This window comes from Patiria miniata, unplaced genomic scaffold, assembly GCF_015706575.1.
Source record: "Patiria miniata isolate m_02_andy unplaced genomic scaffold, ASM1570657v1 HiC_scaffold_30, whole genome shotgun sequence".
Classification (NCBI taxonomy): Eukaryota; Metazoa; Echinodermata; class Asteroidea; order Valvatida; family Asterinidae; genus Patiria; species Patiria miniata.
The window spans coordinates 4,433,851-4,454,413 of NW_024037070.1; the positions used below are offsets into that span (position 1 = coordinate 4,433,851).

Genomic DNA, 20,563 nt, shown 5'->3' on the forward strand with positions numbered 1-20,563 from the left:
TTTTGCAAAACTCTGGTTTCATTATGGGTTGGATGTAGACTTCATCTCGAACATTTCGAAGTTTTGCCTGGGCCTTCATTTTATCACTTCACGTGAATTAATTTCTAAATGCTATTATTTAATTGGTGAAGCTGAGCGAATTAGGAAACCACTGATTCAGAGGTTTTAGTTTTAGCCATTGTCTTTCTGCGAGCTGCTCGTCTGTTGGTCAGTCGGTCTGTTCAGCCCATTATTTTGGTAGCATGTTTGATTTTGTTTATTTGGTTTTGATGCACAGCAAACTATTACATGGTGCAGTAACTAAAACAACACCAAACACAAAATACAAAATATCCCAGGGATGCAGTACGTCCGAGTCGGTTTTGGTCCGGGTCGTCGGCGGGACGGCTAGCCCGTCGGTATAATAAGCATCCAGCTGGCCGACGATTCCCGTCGACAGTGTCGTAAATCCGTGTCAACGAATGGGGGTAATGGGTGACCGCAATTTCTACAATTGACCGGCCAGGGAAATTCGAAAAGTGGCCGGGGAGGGAGGGGGAAGGAGGCCTGGAAACCACATTAGATGTAGTACTGCTGCTTCTTAAATTAAGACATTTTCACGTCTATAAACTACTATTCAAGTTTGAAAAGCATTCCTGATATTTTCTACTATAATATGTGTTCACAAACACAGCTTTAATATTTAAGTAACTTGAAGCAAAAAGACCAACACATAAAGGAATGCGCCTTTTATTTATCTGAGACATCTCAGTTTTTGTTGCCATATCATAGAAAAACAATTTCAGCCTGCAACTTTAATTTATAAACATTAATGGAAACTCTGCAACAGAAATAATTAAAGCCAAATAAAAACAAATTGTGTGATGCACAATTTGATATAAAACACTTTCACTTGTACTTAAATCGGCCACAGTAATTCATTACTTGATCAATTAATCATTAATTCTTAATTTTTCAGACATGTTTTATCATCATTAACAAAAAGCAGAAAATAATAACAACATAAAATCAAGTATAACACAAACCAAATAAACGATTCAATCTTTTTTCAAAAGTGTTTGTGCAGTTATAAGTTTGCTCATTTTAAATCTGATTAAATTTGAACAAGATGAAAGCATTTAAACATGTTCAAGTAGTACAAAAAGTTGATTGAGAATATGAGTTATATAATGATAGGCAGTATTATGCAAATAGAAATTCAATTTCAGTACCTGTGTAATGCTTTCTATGGCTAACTGATTTCCCTACAAAACAGAATTCCAGATTTCTAGAGCTTAAGAATATTAGTACTATGATCTACAATTTAGGTGCATCCATGTACAAGTTTAATCTATTTTGAAATACAACACAATTTGTTCCCACTTGCCATGAAGCCTTGTACACCAACATTTCCTAATTCCCTTGAACAATTAATATACATGTGTTATTCATAACTTGTATCTTGGCATTCTAATTCAAGTCTACATATCTAGAAGCCTATTGGTCTAGCAGATTTCAGGTCTTAAAATTCAAGCCAGGAGGAATGTGTTGGAGGTGGTGTTATAATTTTGTTCAGATCCAGAGTTTTTCAAAGGTAGGTGGGGCCACTTGGTTGAGGTGTTGACCTAAAAGTCCACTGTTTTTTCAAGGAGAAATTTTGCTCCCTTGAGTGTTCAGGTCAGCACATAAGAAAAACCAAAAGGCCTTAAAGGTACATAAGATATTTTTGTGTGTGTATATTTTTTTTCGTTTGAAGCGACAAAATTGCTTCAAATCTTCAATTTTCAACTTTGCTGAAGTCAGCTCAGTGGATACTTTACATTTTGAGAAATAACAGAGAAAGCATTTGCAAAATGTTCGAGGTGACTGGATTCTGCTGCTAATGCACATTAAAAAAAAAGCTGTCACATTGTCTTCAACCACTTTCAGTGATTTTCGTCTGAATATTTCAGGCGGAATAATTTCACAGGGTATAATGGTACCAGTCTCTATCTTCAATATGAGCAAGGATTTTCTCACTAAAATAAGGTACATTTTCGTGTAATTGCAAACGTTACTAGCCTTTAAGCCGTGATACCAACATTTGCAACAGTGACACTATTGGCAAGAAAGAAATGTTAGAGTTTTGTCAAATTTGTAAATAATAAGCATGGGTCAGACAGAAGGGGTTGGTTAGGCCAAATGAAAAAAAAAACATGTCTAGCATCCTGCCTTTTTTGAATAAAAAAGGAAGGAGGAGGCCCCCTTTTTATTCCCCTCCAAAATGGCCGCCCGACCAGGCTATTTTTCAACATGGCCGCCAAACTCTTTTTTTTTCAACGACCGCCACTTGGAAAATGACATACAAGCTTTATATAGGCTAGATGCAACAGACAAAGAGGCCAAAATTATGTCACTATTTAAAATTTATCAATTTTTAAAAATGGTTTTAAAAAAAAGGAAAAAAGGAGGCAGCCTCCAAAAACGAAGCGGGCGGGGACCCCAAATATTTTTTGTTGTTGTGTTTTTGGCCTTATAGCCAGCCCAAGCCCTTTGCCCTCGATGTGGTGGATGGATAAGTAACTTCAAAGCCCTCCCTCCATCCGACATTCATGCATTGCAGCCTAGTGGTCGCCAGACCCCTCTCCCACCTGGATGGGGACCACCCGAGGCTCGCCCTCGGCTACTTTCTTGGTAGCCGTGATGATCAGCTCGTGGTCATCGTTCAGGGAGGAGGCAACGGTCTGCAGATCGATGTTGTCTGGCAGCTCATAGCGACGGGTGAACTCCCTGGAGACGGTGCTGGCATCTGCTGGATCTGGGCGGGGCTCATGCTTGCCTGGGGGGGGGGGGGATGGGGGGGGGGGTAATTAAAAATGCAATTGTAAAAATGAATAAATAATTGTTAAAAAAATACCTTACGAGTACATCAATATTTTAACAAAAGCCTCACAATGACACAATCGATGTCTTTTCATGATATTTGTAGGAATCTTTTTTCATGGTCTCATCTTTACCCAGCACATCACAAAAATCACGTTATATTAAAATAAAAAGCCGTACATCCCTACCATAAACAATTCTCAAACAGATAGCAACGAAAAGGTAATTTCATGATTCATCTCAAAAGAAATTATCATCCTCAAAACTCACCATGAACGATCACCTCCTGTCCCACCACCTTGACCTCCAGCTCCTCGGAGCAGAAGTCGGCCACTTTCAAGGTCACACAGAAGTCGCATGATTTCCCCGACTTGCAGGCGTGGTGGCCCGAGCCCACGCCCCAGGCCCAGGGGCAAGCGTGCAAACGAGCCACCATCCATGGGCACTGCAGCATCGGGGGCTTACCGCCATGGTGATCGAAGCCATGGTGGCCAAAGCCATGGGGACCAAAGCCTGGAGGGCCTCCAAATCCAGGCCCAAAATGGCCATGGCCGTGGCCGTGGCCTTGGAGGTACGGGCAGTGGCCCGGCCCACCGTGCCCAAAGCCGGGCCCGTGATGACCGTGGCCGCCAGTGCCAAACCCGTAAGGGCAACTGCCGTGCCCGCTGCCGCCCTCACCGAAACCGAAGGGGCATTTTTTGCCTTCTTTTTCGCTCATTTTGGTGGCAACTCTGGTGTCACTTCAAATCTTGAATAGTGTCTGAAATCTTCAATGGTTGGGAAAAGATTTATACAGCCCAAATCTCTGCAAACCAGACGTTCAAAGTTCGATTATATTTCGGTCACGGATACGTTGCACGACATGCACGTAAAATTTTCGATCCAGCAGCACAACAAAGGCCAAGGGTTCTCAAAAATTACAGGGACGATGTCATTTTCGTCCAGCAAAAAAAACAACAACACACACACACACCCAAAAAACACACCATTCATGTCAGATAACCAAATTTGTATAATTAATCCAACTGCAGCCTGTTGTAAAATAATGAACACATATTTACGGGTATAGAAAATCCTTGAGGGAGGAGTTTGTGCGATTAAAAAACTAAGGACATCAAAGTTTCAAGGCGATCCCTGAACAAGTTCAGCTGAATACACAAGGTCAAAAAAATACAATAGTCTTCTTTGCAGTCGCAACCGCGCAAGTGGGTCCCGATTCTGCAGATTAATACTTATGATAACCTATTTATCTACATTATTATTTTCCTTTAAGACGAAAGCCTTATGAGATGTATGGAATTACAGGCTTCAATGGAAGGACAGAAAAGGAAGTGTATATTAACGTGTTTTGTTAGGGTCGGAGTGTGGAGGAAGGAACGTTCCATCTCCCAAATGCTATGTCAACTCTTTTGTGAATTTCCAAAAGCTAAAACCACCCAGATATCATTTCAGCTCTGATCTTAAGCGTATGTAATTTGCAGTACATGTATTCCCATTTTTGAGTATCAAAATATGTTGTTGTTTTTTTTGGGCATTTCACATCTCCTGCTCATCCGTCAGTGCATCGGATCAAGTCTTCTTCTAGAGTCATGAAGAGGATTGAATATTCAACTTTCCTTTTCCTTAACAAAGATATATAAATCTGAGAAATATTCTGAAAAAATAAAAATCAAAGGTTGATAGGTGGGGAAGACTTTTCCGATTTCTAAGCCATGGTTATGCAAAACATGCCAACTTTGGTTTTGTGCATCCCAATTCCTGACAAAGTTAAAATCCTTCATGTTTAGTTTTTATGATTGAAGGGAGCATGCCATAAGCCTCAAGAAACGACTTCTGAAGTATACATGGTTTATATATTTGTCATATGTACTATTATTTATTGATGCATTAATAAATATTTAAAAACAGAGGGTTCCAAATATATTAACTTAATATATTAACTTATTAAGCTCTAGCAATGAATACAAAAAGTGGAATATGGGTACAAAATGAAATGCATACAAAATATACCTCTCAATAAAACAGAACACAGGCAAGTTGAAAACAAGGAAACCCAAATGGCACCCCCTATATTTTAAAGAAGTTCTGCATGTAGTGCTTTCCAGATCTAGGATATGAACGCCCAATTAATAAGCTTTATTTTAGTGAAAGAATCCTTCAAATCACTCACTACTCTTGCAGTTATGGAATTATGAACACAAACACTGTTTTTCAACCTTGGCCATGATCACTATAAAGGCAAGCGATATTTCAGCAAAAGGAATACTATTCACATCAAAAAAACCACATCAAAATACTCTCATAACCATGATAACTGGCAATAACATTTACTTTAAAAACCTGCTGTTTCAAATGTTAAAATAACATGCTTTACATGTCAAGAGTTTATGGTCTTGCCCTGCCTTCTACTTGGCTACCCCGGAGACATGGGATTATTCTGATATCACCCTGTTTACTAACAAGTTGGGGTACTGTTATAAACAATACAAAAATTACAGTTAAAAATGAGATAATACAAGCACTGAAAAACTGAAACCGCCTCAAATATGAATGAAATGAGACCAAACCATTATGTGTACATTCTCTTTTTAAAGGTGTGACCGGGGAACACAGGATCTTCAAGTTGAGATGCAAAATATACTGTTTTTATTTCTCAGTGGCCGCATGGCAGCAAATGGTCTGTAATGCATGCATTAAAACCATTGCCGTTAAAGACGAGTGTCGGCTTAGAGTAACAATTTCGAGGAAGAAAACCGCTGCAGAAACAGATTTGAAAAGGTTTCTGATACGTGTGTAGTTTTCATAAAAATAGCTTATTAATCAAATTAAATTATAGCCTACGCCAACACTTGGTCGACTTTTAAAAAATAGAGTGATGAAACGGGGAGCAAGAATGACTTTATCGTGTCTTGTGAACTACATTGCGTGTGAAATGTATTTATTTCTGGCCCAAGTTCGTGTTCTATGCACGCACGCGGGAAATTGGTTTTGCGCATTTCTTTTCAACCACTGTTTCGTCAAGCGGGAAAAACAAACATGAAACAGCTGTCAAATTGGTAGTTTTGATGTGTGTTGCTTTAAGTGCAATCGGTCTTTGGACGCGTCTTAGCTGAGATCGATCTTAGAGCAGGCACTTATCTAAAGTCCTAAGGTGAGCCGCAAGATCAGACAAAGTATCATGACATTGGCCCCTGGTAAGGCACCCAAAGTTCCCAAAAGGGGATTTAATTCACATTGTTGACAACGTCCTCCACTGCCTTAGCAGATTAACAGTGCTTGACTGGAGCCAGTCGCCAGGATGTTTTTCTAGAGGGGGCAAAACATGTTTTTTTCCAAAAAAATTCCTGTATTTCTCAACCTATTCTCGATATATCAGTTTTAGAGAGGGGGGGCAGGGATATTTTGCTCCCCCCCCCCCGAATAAATTTACACATGACTTGGCGCCTCTTTTTCTGTTCTTTTTTTCGCTTTACCAGGGGGAGGGGGGCAAGCACCCCCCCCCCTTAAATCTTAAAAAAATCTTAAATATGGCAAGGTTATAGCTGAAGTTTTGTAAATACTTTTAAAAAGTAGATCGAGTACTTTCAACATTTTTTTAAATGAGATTTTAGTTAACCATTATACAGAATAGCCAGCACTTGGCCACTGACTTTTATCTCTAGTTAGAATCTAGTACTTCATTACCACAAATACTCCGAAAGACAACAAGATTATTTCATAGATAGATCATCACAACCCCTTTTCAGGCATTTATCAGTTGAGTTGAGAATGACTTAATTGTTCAGCCTTTTCTTTAATTTCCAAAATATTTCAGAAATTCAAACAACAAAGTGCATAGAATTTTAAGTTTTTCACTTGGCAGCAGAACAAGATCACTAGGGGAGTAGACGTTTTAGGTGAGGATAGGGCTGCAAGCTGGCATTGTGGGTCTAAAGACAGATTTAAAAGCCTAGGTGGGGAGGGTTTTTAGTGAAGCTAACTAGGTTGGGAGTGACAAGCTTGCTAAAGGTACAGATGGGTGAAGAGGGCCAAGACAGGGATTGGAGGGTCATCAATGGGCATGGGAAGGGCCAGGGGCTAAGGGGACCTGACTGGGTGCTGATGGGTGTTGCAGGCTATAAAAGGGAAAATGGGTGGACCAGGTTAGGGCTTTTAATAGGGCATGACTGGGTGCTGGTGTATACTGCTAGGACGCTGAATGTAAAACGTGGTCTAGAAGTCCAGCATAGGGAGCTCAGGGGTCAGACTAACTTGTCATTTAGGCAAGTGTTGCATGTTGCTGTGTTGGCGCCTGGTGGGGTTTCTAGCCACAATGCCTGGAAGGGTTTGGGTCAATTAAGGGGCCCAGGATAGGGTGCTCAGGGGGCCCAGGATAGCCTGGGTGCTGAAGGAACCTGACTTGGTGGTTGTGGGTACTATGAGCTTCTTGGTAAGCAGGAGCCTCAGGGGAGGGTGCTCAAGGGGGGCTGATAGGGTGGGGGTGATGGGTGCATCAGGCTTGGAGGATGGGTCAGCTCTATAGGTCCAGGGTAGACTGCCGGGTGTGTCAACGCAACAGGTTGATTGCCACCATGCACTGAATCTGTCGGTACTTTGGGGAAGTGGGTTGGGCGTGCCATGACGGCATCATATGCTGGCGGGGCTTCGTCAGCTGACGAAGAGGGTGGAGCTGAGGGTGGAGCTGATGGCGATGCCGCCTCCCCTATAGTCACTGACTGCTGCGTAGGGTGATAGTGCACCGTGGGAGGTGCTTCGACAGTCTCACCAGGAGGAACTTGGGAATAGGCCGTCGCTGAACCCTGTCTCTAAAACAAAAATTACTTCTCATATTAAAGGTGTAGAAAAAACTATCTTGAACCAGAAATTTGGAATTAGTGACAGTCCTGAAAGTGTGGCCATAAGTTATGGCCTGCCGTGGCAATTGTGCAAACGCTGAGTAGCAATGCGAACAAATGTACACAATCTTATGGTATTAGCTCAGTGAATACTATGAATGTTTTAAGTGCCATGGATGTGTCATTGATTTACTGCACAGTGCTGGACTGTGGTAGATTTAGAAAGCTTCCCCAGCAAAAAAAAATTGGCCAAAGAAGTAAGGACATACAGTAAACTCTGGCTAAACCGACATCGTATAAACCGTCATATCGCTTAAATCGGCCATCTGACGAAAGTCCCGATTGTCTTTAATGCATTTCCACTGACATTTTCATTTCTAAGTCGGCCTTTGTAAGCCGCCATTTCACCTATGTCGGCGTGTTACTTTCAGTCCCATTTCCTCAAAACCACAAAAATCCCTCTGTATAAGTCGGCATCGTGCTCTGTGATTTGCAAGAAGTGTCGAGTGAAAAGTCCCACACACTGCTAACTGACATCTGTTTATCAATGGCACGGCCCGTGATTGATGCATCGGCTAGCACGTGTACACTAATCGCACGTGTGTACTGTTTCATGCACAGTCTGTACATTGTGTGCATCGTTCGCTTACATGTGCGCGATCAAAAAGGGGTTTTCCCGATAGCACATCAATACCAGTACCCCCTCTCGACTGCACAAATGCGCTCTGTTCATTTAGGGGGTCCCCTTATTGTACCAGTACCATGCACACATTTAATTTGTGACTGTACACGTACGTACGTGCACAATGTACGCTACATGTACAGTATGCAAGCGATCTGTATATCGTACCAATTTCACTGTTACCGCTCGCTAGCCGGCCGCGCCGTCCTTGCTTCGTACGTACGTACGTACATGTACATGCATGACTTTCTGTAATCAATACCACAGCCTGTTTGTGATGATAAACATTGAGGATATATTTGCTGGAATCAACCATGGATGTAGAAATAAACCAGGGTAAATCAAAGCCTTGTTTGCATGATCCAGATACAGATGCGCATATAGGCCATTAATTCAATCTATTTTTTTCACCCCGTGATTAAATTTGTGTATTTGTGTAAGTCGGCAAAATGACGACTTGCAGCAGAAGCTGACATTCGCGTAAGTCGTCACAAATTCTCTGGTCCCGAGAGTGCCGTCTTAGCCGGAGTTTACTGTACAATTAATTGCACCATAGATGCAGAAGCCTGATATACATGTCACTACACCAAACCAAAGCTAATATTTCTTGACCGGGATGGCGAATCTCACCTGCGTCGCTGTGCTGGATTTTTTGGCCGTTAAGCATCCTACGCAGAAGCACAATAGCAAGAGGAAAACGGCAATGCTTCCAACCAGAACACTAGCAATTTCACTAGGTGATAGCAAGGGAGCTGTGAAAATTGCAGAAATCATAAGATCAATTCTTAGAAATTCCGTCGTGATCTTCAACAAATTCATTTTTTTTTCTGGCATGGCGTAACTTTTGTTATATTCTGGGCACTAACAAAACCTCACAAATATTGTTTTTCTCCTTTTTTTTTGGGGGGGGGGGTTTGCTTTTTCCAGATTTTTAGATCAACCCTGTGAGTAGCCTGGTTTCTGGTCCCCGCATTTTCAATTCTGAAAGGGGGCTGGGAACCGGTCTACCTAGCACAAGGTGAAGTATTTTTGGGTCGTAAATAATTCATCACTTGTCAAGTTTCTTTGTCCACAAAACATGAGCCAATCTGTTCAAGTCAATGCCCCATTCTGAATAACTATTGTAACGCTAGAAAATTAACAATTTAGGAACAGAAGTCTCTCTTTCAGGGTGTACATACGGTACATCTTTAACTCAATGAGCGTCAAGGAGATATATTGTCTTTAAATTACACAAGCTGGAGACCAGGGGCAGTATATTAGCTCAATGTTAATTGCACATTCCGTCTGATTATGGCAAGTTATTTTGCACTCAAAGAAGTACATGATAGAGAATACAACCAAAGAGACATTTCAAGCTACGTTTTCACACCAGTTAAAGTCTTGAGACACAGTTAGTGCAAAATAAAGCGCAGCGTGATTGGGCCACGCATAGGAACAATTAAAGCTTTTTCACAGACTGTGAATATCTATACTACAATTCAAGGAATCTCTGTCATATCGAGTTGAAGCGTCTCATTGGGGGCGCCGCCAACGGCAGAACAGAGAAATGCGTGTAGAATTTGATGCTGAGTACGCTGTGTCATTTTGAAATCACTCTACACCGCTCATTTGAAGTACTTGGCACAATTTGCTCACTCGGTATCTGAAACTACATTTATTCAAGATCATGTCGTGAAAATATCCTATCGAACTCGGAAAATTTTGTGTAAGTACTTTTATGTTTGAAGTTCGACATGCATGTTACAACCGAAATACGCGCATTCTCTATGGGTCTTCGTTCAAGCGAATCACAACACTGCTCTTTCACGACGTGCCGTGTCCCATTGAACCTTGTTATGCAATTTGCTCACTCGGAATATGAAAGAATAGTTCACAAATATTCAAATTATATTTTAATAAAAGTTCAGTATGAAAATTTTGTGTTAGTACTTTTTACTTTCAAAAGAACTTCAGAAGTTCAGCGTTTTAACTTTGGTAGCGGTACGCCACGGGGAATTCCGTTACCATATTTGGTCAACTGGACTGTTTCATTTCTTTCAAGGTTTTATTTTTAGAAAATAATACTGCCAACTATTTCTACATAAAGTTTAATTTAGATAATATTGCATGCTCCACGATGTGAAACATTTTCAAAGCTGTTCATAGGCCTATGGCCTGTTTTTTTTTGTTATCAGGCGTAGGCTAGGCCTAAGTTTGCGCGCTTCAGGTAATACTATCCTCCCTGAAGTATAATGGAATTATCATATGACGACATACGCCCAACTGATGTATGGTAACGGTCACTGGAAACAATGAAACGGTCGACAAACACTCACATTTATTGGAAATTACTGCACTTTCCGTGTTGTCAATTTGTTCGCCGACTTTCCAAGAAGGCTGTGTAGGTCCTATTTTACAAGTGCATTGTCTAAGAATATATGGATCGTTCAGATTTGTGTAAAAGAACATGGTTTTGTCTCGAATTTCCGTCTGTTTACATGCACAATCTAGCCACGTGCACACGTCGCGTTGACATCGATCGATCGCGCGCGTGATACGCGCGTACTCCTGATTGGCTAAAGGTGCGTATCCATAGTGAGCGCTGTACAAATAAATAGCCCCCTCTGTCGGCTATCCAAACAATGAATGGGACGAACAACTCAATATGCTGTCTGTCTGTCTGTCTGTCTGCCGATTATCTCCAGAACCGGGCACCGTATGAAGTTGAAAATCGGCGGGTGTATTGCTCGGGACAACAGAATGTGCAGTGCCAAGTTTGAATTGGTTTGGACCAGCAGTTCTCGAAAAAGCTGCAAAAAAGCAGTATTTTCTGGGACCTAGCGCGCCAGAATATAGCCTAGAACTCCGCGCACTGCCGTTCTTTTCAATTGTTTACGTCATGTTAAAGCAAGAGCGCGCGTGCTCAATATGACGCAAACAATGCAAAAAGGACGGGCACGCGCACGTGCATTGTAGGGCGATACCATTGTCCAGTATGGGTGAATAGCACTGCGTACCATGTTTCCGTATGTACACGTACGTGGTGGCTGCACGGGCACATTATTTTTGCAGTCGACTGAGCGACCATTGTAGGCGGTCGAACTTCAAACTTAGCACAAACTTTGACGTGAGTGTGCGTTCCACCTGTGAAAAAAACACCATTGAATCGCGTGCGTTGTTTGCACGAGCAGTTTTCAAAAACTCTGCAAGAATGCAACCTATACCAGCGGTCAAGCAATTTGCCCCTCCTGATCAGGCACATTTTCAACTTGCCCCTCCCGAACAGGCACATTTTCAACTGGCCCTGCACTAGTAGTAACAATTACAAACAGCTTTGTTCAATTGCACTTCTGATGTGATAATTGTAGGGTTTTGGGCTATTGGGACAAATCCTTGATTAACGAAGTCCTGAAATTCGCTTCAACACTTTCATGCTGAGTATGAGTCGCCTCTAGTCAGTGCATGATTTTGACCCTCCTGCTGTCTGAACAGTTATAGACAGTCAAAAAAAAAATTCCCCTGCCATGCCTTTTACACAGGCTAGTCACCAGCAGTCAGATCATTTTCAGTTTCAAGCAAGCGCTGTGACTAGTCAAACCAGTCAACAGACAAAAGTAGGCAATTGGCCTGCAGTCAAAGCATAGCCGTCTCAAGTTACATAAACAGTCACAGCTAGTCACGCCTCCTTTGAAAAACAATCGCTTGATTGATTTTGACTGAAAGGACAACTTTGCACAAAAGTACGTTTGCATAGGAGGGTTGATATATTCTTACGATCAGGGCTTTCCTGGAGGCATCGGACCCAGACATCTCTGGAATGATCACAGTCGCTGTTGCCCCAGCCACTATGACTACACTGGACGAGTCTTTGCTCGTCGCCTTCACAATTGACATTCTCCAACTGGACTTTCATGATATTTGTAAGGAATGAGGAGTCCTTGTGGCCATCTGCAAAGTAAAACAGAAATTACAGGGACATCATGATCATGATCAAAACGATCACTGTGGTGAACAGATGCTATGCACAGTTGAACCCCCCCCCCCCCCCCCCAAGAGCGGATCCAGGGGGACGTCGCTATAAAGGCAGGCAATGAGTACACCACCATCTTTTCCTCAAAAACTTTTTGGGGGACTAAAATTTTTTTGGGGCCCCCCCCCAAAAAAACGGTGTTCTGGATCCGCCCTTGCCCCCCCCCCCCCTCATCAGTCACAAAGAGAGGGAGTCAGGGGAGCCCACCAGGAAAGACATTATAATGCATTGTAAACGGCACCTGAAGCTCACATGAAGATGTCATTGATTTTTACACATGATCAAATTCAAGTTGTGAGTGTTTTTTGGAATATGCGCCTGAACCACAACAGCTGCAACACACAACACTCTTTTAACTTGACGCAAAGTGTATTGCCAAGTTTCCATTCAGTTAATGCAATGGTTTAACCAGTTCGGGACGGGTTTAATTTTGCTGAAAATTTTGAAACTTTCAAAATGCAAAATTTTCCAGCCAACTTCTGATAAACAGCCAAATGCCCCAAACACTGATTCCCAAGAATGATTTCAACAGTATTTGTAAGACATTTCTAGTCGAAACCTCGTATGTTTCAACCCTCCGAGGTGTGCACCGGAGTGAAAATTGTACAACAATAGGCCGTGCACAACGGCCAACACAACCTTGACGTATTTCGTCAGTCCTGCCTGGGCACAAAACAAGCCAGATCGAGAAGAAAACTAAAAGTATTTAAAGAAAATCATTTGCAATTGCGACGAACTGTGAAAATTGGAATTGGGTTTTGCACTTTACCAACATAATTGTTGTCTTGCTTACTCTCCATTCAGGATGCACAAATTTCTGGAATTCAAAATAATGAAACGTGGAAAAGTAACCAACCATACTCTTCGGAACCGACAAATCCAAGTTCTTTGCAGAGCACATCGCTGTTGACCCAGGTCCAGCCAATATCACAGATTGTTCCCAACTCCCCTTCAAAGTAAATAACGACATGACCTGCTGACTCCTCCCCGCCATGCACAAGTTGAACTTTGCCGTTCTCTGGAAAGACAGCCAAAAAAAAAAAAATATCAGAAATAGAAAGTAAGTAAAATAAGCATTGGGAGTCAGGTTTGCGCAGTGGTCCTTTCCTGCTACAGACGGGTTCGATTCCTGCCAGGCAGTGTTTTAATCAGGGTGGTGAAATTATAGCGTAGAGGCAGTTTGCTCCCAGGACTACTTGGAGCCTGGAGCACAAAGCCCTTTTGGTTTGGGGTCCGGGGAAAATTTTGGATTCTAGATGCTCTGTGGTGCCATCTGAGGCGATTCCTGGCCACTTTCCTCTGAATTTTTGGAGCAGCAGTTTTTGAATTTTGAGGAGAATATAGATGTTTTATTTACTTGTTTCAAATGTACTATTGCTTTTATAAAGTTTCTTCTGTACTCAAAGTTAAAAACCATGTATATTCATCTGCATTTTTTTATTGTCTTATTTCTGAAAAGGGATTGTACCAGTTTTTATGACGTATGTAAACTGTTGCAAGGATGCTTTCAGATGTAACCTACATGTACTAGTTCCGCAATGTTTTGTCCAAAGTATTTAAACTGCGAGAACAAATCGCTTGAACATTTATATGTACATGCAATGATCAGTAACGTGAAAAATGCCACTTTTCGATCTCTACTTTCTTCGAAAGAAATTCAACAAATTGTCGTTTAATGGATGGATCATCCATTGATAAGGTAAGGGGTACTTCAATCTTTTTTTGTGTGGAGTTTCACCTCGTTTCTGGAACAAATTCTTTACATAAATTATCTTGTGATGTTGAAGAACTTATTTTCGAACAAGAAAATGTTTTGGACTGTACAAAAAGTATTACTTGTATTTTTGGAAGCAGTGGCAATGCTGGTAAATTGTACTTAAGAAAGAACACCCCTTGATCGCAAATGGTGTGATCACAGAGCTCTGTGCATGGCACTTTTGTACATCGCGCTGGATCTACACAGCACAAAACAGCATGTGCTTTTCATAGCGAATGCCTACGTACATGTTCATATACATGACATCAAGGTAGAATCGTACGGAAAAAGTGCGGTTGAATCATGGTTTATTTCAAAGATCCTGTCACTTTTTTTGTGCGGCCAGTACACAATGTTTGAAGCCGCCGTGAATATATGAACAAATGAACGCAGACAATTTTTTTTTTAAGCAAGCAAAATTTAAATTGTAGCGGAAATGAGTAGCGCGACTTAAGTGCAGGGCTTATTTTGATCGTAACCCCCCCCCCCCCCCCCCCCCCCCCGATATAGCATTTGCGCACATTGTCTAACTGCCAGATGCTTTATACATAGGTCTTACGCCACTTCCTTCACAAGATTCTGTGAAGCTCATCAGAGTATCCCAGCGTCCTGTTTGCAGGGCGGGGGTTACGGGCGGAGGCTTATTTTCGAAAGCATAGCGGGTGATTTTCCTTACCTGATTCCATGGCTTCCCCCAAAAAAATACCCTTCAGGGTGTTTTCCTCCCACCTCTAAAACTGAACAGCATTGTTTATTGCCTCCTCTCTACAGGTTTCTTCAGGCTTGTAAGCTACAGTGCCTAGCAGAGTTGTAACGAGTCACTGATTTTTGTGACTCGAGTCGAGTCGAGCCATTTTAAAGAAGGTCGAGTCGAGTCGAGTCAAGTCAAATATTTAGCCGAGTCAATCCGAGTCACGAATATTTTAACACTATTTTCCAAAATGTATAACAGTTCGAATCCAAGAGGCTTTATAAGAAATCGCCCAAAGCCAATGACGTAACACCGTATCGGAAAATGTGTTTAAAATCTGGTTCCTGAGTAGTATTTTGTGCGTTCCAGAACCATGAGGTGGGAGTCTGTGACATGCTAGATTTTTGAAAATGAACATAAAATTCGCACCATAAGTCATTGCAAATACTTTTTCGCAAAATTTTGCTTTTATTTTTGGGACTCGAGTCTTCTTAGCATTCGCTCGAGTCGAGTCGAGTCTTTTGATGAGGGACTCAAGTCGAGTCGAGTCATTGGCTTGCAGTGACTCGAGTCGAGTCGAGACGAGTCATTTACCCATAAGGACTCGAGTTGAGTCGAGTCACCAAAAATGTTGATTGCAGTCGGACTTGAGTCATTATAACTCTGGTGCCTAGGGCGCTTTTGAGAAATCCTTGGGTCTATTGCCCAGAATTATAGAATAATTACAATAGTATGAAGTGCTCAATTTTCACCTATTTGATATGCTGCAGGAGTGTTTGAAATCCAACCTACAAAGAAAACTCTTGATACCTGGATCTGTCCCACTGCAGGTGACGCCGGCGTTGTGGTCATAGGGGCAGGATCCAGTTTCGGACAGCTGGCAGTCCTGAAGGTAATTCTCATCACCTAGACATTGCACATTGTACACAATGTGTCCCAGAAACCACTTAGAGCCTTGAAGGTCCATGCCCTTCCACGCATTGACCGCGTCTCCGTAACCAAGCTGCCTACACACCACTTGAGCATCGTCCATGTCCCAGTGGCTATCGCAAACGGGTCCCCAACGCCCATCGTATACCTCCACTCTGCCTTGCATGGGGCTGCCCCCATTGACTAGTCTGATCTTGTAACGATCTAAAACTTAGGAGGGAAAAAACAGGGAATATTTTCAACTCCCTGCGTGTTAAAGCAAACCCTCCCCAGTTGCCTAAGGAGAGTTTGGGGTGATCACAGGGAGGGACATTCCAGTGCATTGCTTATGATGGCTCAAACTGAAACGAGGACAGCAATCCAATGGGCTTGCGTGCATTTAAAGCCAGAGTCCATCATTGGCAGCTATCCAAAAAGTAACTGGCGTGATTATTGTTGAAAAACATACTTGGTTGAAAGAAAGTAAGGGGACTTAACTCCCTGTGAAATTATTCTTTCTGGCAAGCTGTCATGTTGAAGAAATCAACGAAAGAAGGCCTTTCCAATGGTGCGTCTTAAAAAGCACCGTTGGAAATTTCCGTTAGTAGTTCGCTTTTTTATTCGGCGAAGCGCGCGCAAGCCTTGACACGACGCACACGCGTGCGTGGTTGCTATATAATTCGTCGGATCGGTGTGCGACATCGCGTAGCTGCAATTGGCTAGTGAGAACGTGTCTAGGACGCTGAATTAAGGCGCAATTGAAAACATGATTCAGCAACTTTTGATTTGAAATCGAGATCCTAGAATGTTGTTTTTCTCAAAATATACAGCTGAAGCTGAGATGAAACTTCATCAGGTTAGTTGTTCAGCACCCTTCTTTGGATTTTGAGCAATTTTGTTGCTTCAAACGAACAAAATGCACAAATTACAAATGATGGACTATACCTTTAAAATATAGTCGTCGTACTTCGGGCCATACGTGCGCAAACTAGTGCATGTTTCTCCCCACAGGAGCTCTACAAAGGGGTCAAAAAGCACCGTCTCCCGTTTCCACTAAATGGAATTACCCTAGCCCCCTATATTTTCTCATAAACTCCATTTATCTGTCTTTATTAATAGACATAATTTCCAGCACCTTGAATACCTATTTGTTGGTGGATTCTCCGGTATGATTATTATTATTATCATTGTAGCAAAAGATTAATATCTGTCAGAAGCCAATATGGCCCATCAGGCAAGCACTTTATTCCGGTTTTCTTGGCATGAAATGACGAAGATGTGGATCTATAGACAGTTAGGCCAAAAAAAAAAATATTCGGTCTCTGGTCAGACCAAAGTTCCGGAATTGACGCGGGGACGCGGCTTTTTTTTTTTTTTGCTTTTTTTTTTTTTTCCTTCAAGCTTGGATTGTACAGACAAGGTGGGGTACTATTTTGCTTTTTGGTGTCCTCGTGTACATTGGTGTCCTCCATAATTTGCCTTGGTGCTTTCAATCATTTGCCTTGTGCTTTCGATCATTTGCCTTGGTGCAATTTCCCATTCCTTGGTGCTCTTTGGTAAAAAAAAATTGAGGAGGTGTGGCAATAGAGGCGCTGTCGGAGCTACCGCGGAACATTTTGGAAAAAAAGTGATTGACGTGCATGGTTAAAATCGACGCGCGCGCTGACCAGAGACCGACTTATATTTTTTTTTGGCCTTATGTACAACCAACTGTACATATTGGTCAAAAAGTCTAGGTATCAAACCAGCCATGTTTACCTGTACAATGAATCAAGCGAGTCCGAATTACTTGGCTATAGACCCCCCCCCCCCCCCCCGCCCCCTTTTAAAAAGGGAGAGGTGGGGTGACCACTTGGACTAGCCATTTGAATGCAGTACCGATGACGCCTGACGCTGATGTAAAGAAGCTCAGGCTTTGTGCCCATTGGCCATTCTTTGGTCACTGAGTGTGAGGTCTACACAAAATTGGGCTTGTCTGATTTTGAAACTTTTCCTTAACATACTAACAGACATATTACTTTGGGTTATAAAACTAGGAGGGTACTCGATCGGCAAAAGCTCTATTTTAAAGTGCAAGGACGCCCTAGTGCATACCCTCTCCATTTGGATCCGTCGTGCCACCACCGCATTGAACTCCCGCGTCTTCGCTATGGAAGCAGTTTGCAATTTTATTTGAAGCTTTGCATTCTCCAAGGTTGGATTCTAAGCCAGTGCATGCCATGTCGTCCAAAGCGATAACGCCGCTCCCCCAGCCAAACTTTGCCGATTCGATCGCCGCTACGGCCTTCTCGAATCCGAGCTGACGGCACACCACAGAAGCCTCTCTCATGTCCCAATCATCATCACAGATGGTTCCCCAAACGCCGTCTATGTACACCTCCACTCGGCCCTCCAGTTCATTGTCACCGCCCACGAGACGTACATCATAATCAACTAAAGGAGTAAAACAAATTGCCAGTGTTACTTCTGTACACTGTACATCCATCACTGATAATATAATCACGAAAACTGTCTTGTTTTTTTTCTGATATGTAACTATGGAAGTGTAGATAGGACATGGTTAAAAATAAAACTAATTCGTACGTACGAATTACTAAACCGTATGTACGAAATACTAATTCGTACGTACGAAATACTAATTCGTACGTACGAATTACTAATCCGTACGTACGAATTACTAAACCGTACGTACGAATTACTAAATCGTACACACGAATTACTAAACCGTACGTACGAAATACTAATTCGTACGTACAAATTACTAATTCGTACGTACGAATTACTCAGTGGCGTAGCCACGGGAGGGGGGGGGCCGTGGGGGTAGTGGCGTAGCCAGGAATTTTTCAGTTAAGGGGGGGGGGAGGGCCGCTGCTGGGGGGCTGGAACATTTCATGGGGGGTGTCATGTAGATCAATGATAACTTTTTTAGAAACTCAAAATCTCAGGGGGGTGACAGGGGGAAACACGGTTTCATGGGGGGGGGGCTGTCACCCCCACGCCCCCCCCCCCCCCCCCCCCCCCCCCCGTGGCTATGCCACTGCGACAGCCCCCCCATGAAACCTTGTCACTCCCCCCCCCCCCAAGTCCCCCCCCCCCCCACTGATATTTTGAGTTTCTAAAAAAATTATCATTGATCTACATGACGCCCCCACAACCTGAAATGTTCCAGCCCCCCCCCCCCCCCCCGGCGGCCCCCCCCCCCCCCCCCACGGGAAAATTCCTGGCTACGCCATAGCTGGAGTTACCCAGCCCTTAGCCCCATAAATGTGGCCTATTTACTGGACTGCCTCCGTGAACATAGGCCACACATCCACATGTACAAAAATCGTGTCGACTTTGCCAAATTTTGATTTTCACATTAAGGCTTAGTTTGTAGGTTTGTTTTGCTTTAGAAGCATACTCACCCTCTTTATAGGCTAATCAGAAAGTGCTGCCTTTTTCAGATGTATATTTTTCATGAAATTTCCAGATTCATTTTTACACGTTTGCGTATCAAAATTTCAACATGAAATTTCACAAAAATTAGACATCTGACAAAGGCAGCACTTTCTGACTAGCTTATAAAAGTGGGTGAGTATGCTTCTAAAGCAAAAAAATCCTACAAACTAAGCCTAAATGTGAAAATCAAAATTTGGCAAAGTCGACACGATTTTTGTACATGTGGACGTGTGGCCTATGTTTACGGAGGCAGTCCAGTATTAAATAGGCCACATTTATGGGGCTACCCAGCCCTGAGTTTTATCATTGGGTTGTCTATTAGACAACCCAATGATAAAACTCAGGGCTGGGTAACTCCAGCTAGCTACGCCACTGGAATTGCTAAACCGTACGTACGAATTAATAAACCGTACGTACGAATTAATAATCCGTACGTACGAATTAATAAATCGTACGTACGAATTAGTAATTATTTCGTACGTACGATTTAGTAATTCGTACGTACGGTTTAGTAATTCGTACGTACGGTTTAGTAATTCGTACGTACGAATTAGTTTTATTTTTAACCATGTCCTATCTACACTTCCATATGTAACACCTGATATGTTCATCTGTTCATTGTCAATGTCATGTCTGAGTGAGACTGAGAGTGATAATTCTTTCTCCAAAATGGCAAAATAGCTTCCAAATTCCATTTCTTACTCTGTCCACTGGCTCCCCTTGAAGATACAGTGACGATAAAAACACAAGCCATAACGCCATAAAACGTGGCCTCGTACTCATTTTCTTAAAGAGATTTGCAGGATGGAACTTAAGTTTAAACTTAGCAGCTTGGCTACAGCTTAGGCCTACTTGAGTGTTGAACTACATCATTCATGCACGTCATGTCAAAGATAAAAGAGCCGACATGCATTGTATGATATATGTGAGAGAACGGTGCGCTTGGAAAAAGTGACTGGGGAGCCGCAGCGCAGCCGCGCCGGCCGGCCGGAGATGGGGAAGTGCGCCTCGCACGGTAGGTAGGTAAAAACTAGATTTTCATCATGCACATGTGCACTCTACACTTCCATACGTATTAGTATTTCGTACGTACGGTTTAGTAATTCGAATTAGTATTTCGTACGCCGCGTACGGTTTAGTAATTCGTACGTACGAATTAGTTTCATTTTTAACCATGTCCTATCTACACTTCCATACTCATCAACGCGAAATATGCAAAGCCGCTAAACTATTTTTAGGGGGTAAAAACATTCAGATATGTGATAAAAAATATTTTAAAGCTGTTTATTCTCTACACAAGGTCAACACAATGCAAGTGTCTTCTTTACAGGCAAAAGGGGTTCCTGATTCTGCGGATTGATAGAATACTTTAATTTATCTACACAAAGTTTTTTTAAAT

General features: G+C 42.3%; 2 protein-coding genes across 6 annotated transcripts; both read right to left on the minus strand.

The window, feature by feature from the left end:
- Positions 1 to 713: 713 nt before the first annotated feature.
- On the minus strand, positions 714 to 3,729 carry LOC119739497. 2 transcript variants are annotated; one of them, XR_005272583.1, is made up of 3 exons: positions 3,112 to 3,729; positions 778 to 2,797; positions 714 to 746 (listed from the first exon to the last, which is right to left on the minus strand). XR_005272583.1 is itself a non-coding variant. In XM_038214473.1 (2 exons), exons 1-2 carry the CDS (start codon positions 3,557 to 3,559, stop codon positions 2,583 to 2,585), a joined length of 663 nt encoding a protein of 220 aa, XP_038070401.1. In that variant the 5' UTR covers positions 3,560 to 3,729; the 3' UTR covers positions 714 to 2,582. The 2 variants fall into 2 exon arrangements, 1 of the variants encoding a protein (XP_038070401.1); XM_038214473.1 differs by having other exon boundaries at positions 714 to 2,797.
- Positions 3,730 to 7,257: 3,528 nt separating this feature from the next.
- On the minus strand, positions 7,258 to 20,152 carry LOC119739382 (scavenger receptor cysteine-rich domain superfamily protein-like). Of its 4 annotated transcripts, none has more exons than XM_038214313.1 (7): positions 19,867 to 20,152; positions 17,821 to 18,159; positions 15,628 to 15,951; positions 13,227 to 13,388; positions 12,115 to 12,288; positions 8,989 to 9,110; positions 7,258 to 7,646 (listed from the first exon to the last, which is right to left on the minus strand). In XM_038214313.1, exons 1-7 carry the CDS (start codon positions 19,916 to 19,918, stop codon positions 7,284 to 7,286), a joined length of 1,536 nt encoding a protein of 511 aa, XP_038070241.1. In that variant the 5' UTR covers positions 19,919 to 20,152; the 3' UTR covers positions 7,258 to 7,283. The 4 variants fall into 4 exon arrangements, with proteins under 4 accessions (XP_038070241.1, XP_038070240.1, XP_038070239.1 ...); XM_038214312.1 differs by having other exon boundaries at positions 7,258 to 7,640; positions 15,628 to 15,957; positions 19,867 to 20,149; XM_038214311.1 differs by having other exon boundaries at positions 15,628 to 15,957; positions 19,867 to 20,148.
- Between the last annotated feature and the right edge of the window lie 411 nt (positions 20,153 to 20,563).